General features: G+C 62.3%; 1 protein-coding gene across 1 annotated transcript in view; it reads left to right on the top strand.

Annotated features, from left to right (window-relative positions):
* Positions 1–2722, top strand: part of PNPLA6 (patatin like phospholipase domain containing 6) — a 25711-nt gene that overhangs the window by 18352 nt on the left and 4637 nt on the right. Inside the window, 6 exon segments of the mRNA XM_021709001.1 lie at positions 1–162; positions 357–475; positions 712–868; positions 1223–1339; positions 1421–1490; positions 1939–2055. The exon segment at positions 1–162 is cut by the window's left edge and continues 27 nt beyond it. Of these exon segments, the coding sequence (XP_021564676.1) occupies positions 1–162; positions 357–475; positions 712–868; positions 1223–1339; positions 1421–1490; positions 1939–2055 (742 nt within the window).

Raw genomic sequence — 2722 nt, forward strand, 5'->3', positions numbered from 1 at the left:
ACGGCCGTGCGCGCCCTCAAGCAGCTCGTCCTGCTGCACCGCGAGGAGGGCCCGGGCCCCACGCGCACCGTGGAGTGGCTCAACATGCGCAGCTGGTGCTCGGGGCACCTGCACCTGCGCTGCCCGCGCCGCCTGTTCTCCCGCCGCAGCCCCGCCAAGCTGGTGAGGGCGGGGCTTCGGGGCAGGGCTTGGATGCAGGACCGCCCCTACTTTCCTGGGTCGTGGCTTGGGGAAATAGGGCGGGGACTGGAAAAGTGGGGATGAGCTACGAAGGTCAGGATGCCACGGGGCATCCACTAGGCCCCGCCCCCATCCCCCCCGTCTTCACGGTCACGATTCTCTTCCCCCCAACCCAGCACGAGCTCTACGAGAAGGTTTTCTCCCGGCGCGCGGACCGGCACAGCGACTTCTCCCGCTTGGCGCGGGTGCTCACGGGAAACACTATCGCCCTGGTCCTGGGCGGGGGTGGGGCCAGGTGAGAGGCGTGGCCAGCTCTGGTGGGGCGGGGCTTGCTCGCTAAGGGGAATCCCGTGGGGCGGGGCCCGGGTGTCCAAGGGGTGGAGCTTGTTCCCCCGAGAGTTCCTCTGGGCAGCTGCTGGAACCAGGCTCCTCTGCGGTGCAGGAGGTAGGAGGAGGTAGGAGAAAGATAACACCTGGGGTTGGAGCCTAGCAGACTCCTAGCAGATTACTGGGTCCCCCCTTTTCCCACAGGGGCTGCTCACATATCGGGGTGCTGAAGGCATTAGAGGAGGCAGGGGTCCCCGTGGACCTGGTGGGCGGCACATCCATTGGCTCCTTCATCGGGGCCCTGTACGCCGAGGAGCGCAGTGCCAGCCGTACCAAGCAGCGGGCGCGTGAGTGGGCCAAGGTGTGTGTGGCAGGGAGAGGTGGCACCCCAGGAGCCGCATGAAATCCCCAACTCCACCATAACCTGATACCGGGGGATATGGTGACCCTTCCTGACTTAACCTGTGAACCCTGCCTGCCTGCCTAGACCTTTTTATATGGCTTTGGGACCTCGGGTGGCCCTTCTGGAACCTCCTGGCAGGGTGCCCTAACCCGTGACTCCTACCTGGAGCAATCCTGACCCTTAGTGACCATCTTGTCGGTGGCCATGAGTGGCCATATTACATCCCTCAGTGCTCCTTGCTCACCCCAATGGGTGATTCGTCTTGTGACCCCATGTGCCCTCGGCTGATCCCAGCTGGTCCCTTGTCCCTAGAGCATGACTTCGGTGCTAGAGCCTGTTCTGGATCTCACGTACCCGGTCACCTCCATGTTCACGGGCTCAGCCTTTAACCGCAGCATCCACCGGGTCTTCCAGGACAAGCAGATTGAGGTACCCACCCCCGTACCCGCCCGCCCACCTCTCCCCACTGGAGTGGCCCCTCCTTCTCAACCTTTGTCCCTATCCCCTTAGGACCTGTGGCTGCCATATTTCAACGTGACCACAGACATCACTGCCTCAGCCATGCGTGTCCACAAAGATGGTGGGTGGTCCCGCCCGGCCTGAAACAACCACCGAGGCTGCGTGGGGCGGGTGGGGGGTGATTCCGGGAGGGCAGCTGAGCATCTGGGACGTTGTTAACACGAGTGACCGTCCACCCTGGCCCGATCACCGATCACTAACTGTCACCCACTAATGCCCCAGAGGCCCCAGGTACGTCCGTCCTCGGGGGTGGGGAGCTGGGGTCCTCATCGTCGGGCGCCTCACCCCCTCACGCCGTCCCCACAGGCTGCGTGTGGCGTTACGTCCGGGCCAGCGCCTCCTACTGCCCCTACCTGCCCCCGCTGTGCGACCCCAAGGACGGGCACCTGCTGGTGGACGGGTGCTACGTTAACAACGTGCCAGGTCAGCGAGCCCACCGGGCTGGCCGGGCCTCCGAGCGTGTCTGAGCGTGTCTGTGCGTGTCTGTGTCTGTGTGTCCCACCGGGCAGGCTCCCTGTGGCGGTATGTGCGTGCCAGCATGACGCTCTCGGGCTACCTGCCCCCGCTGTGCGACCCAAAGGACGGGCACCTCCTCATGGACGGCGGCTACATCAACAACCTGCCAGGCAAGTGGCTGCGTGCACCCGCAGATTCACACATGCACACACCATGCACACCCACACATTGCACACACAGGTGCATGAGCAGACCCATGCACACCTGCACATGCATATACCACACAGAACCGCTCACCTGCCCAGGCCCACACACTCGTGCAGACCTGCACACCAGCAGAGACACATGAGCAGACCCACAAAGACACGCACCCACACACTGTGCAGACCCGTACAGTCCCACACATGCAGATGCACAAGCAGACTCATGCACACCTGCATACACCCGTGCACACCCGCATACACAGACACACACCAGGTAGACACATGCCGGTGGGCTCATAACAGGACAAACACTGGCCATCTGTGCAGGGGTATAGACACATATGGTCATGTGCACAGATATTTGCCCGCAGACCACATTGTGTTTGGTGGAAATCTACATTCCTTGGCTGGGTGTGGTGGCTTGCAGCTGTAATCCCAGCACTTTGAGAAGCCAAGGTGAGAGAATTACCTGAGTCCACGGGTTTGAGACCAGCCTGGGCAACATGGCAAGACCTCATCTCTACGGTAAATCAAAACATTAGCTGGGTGTGGTGACATGCGCCTATGGTTCCAGCTACTTAGAAGGCTGAGGCTGAGCCGGGCTCGGTGGCTCAGCCTGTAATCCCGCGCCTTT

Source organism: Carlito syrichta, unplaced genomic scaffold, assembly GCF_000164805.1.
Source record: "Carlito syrichta isolate Samal-C Ts95f unplaced genomic scaffold, Tarsius_syrichta-2.0.1 Scaffold153894, whole genome shotgun sequence".
Classification (NCBI taxonomy): domain Eukaryota; kingdom Metazoa; phylum Chordata; class Mammalia; order Primates; family Tarsiidae; genus Carlito; species Carlito syrichta.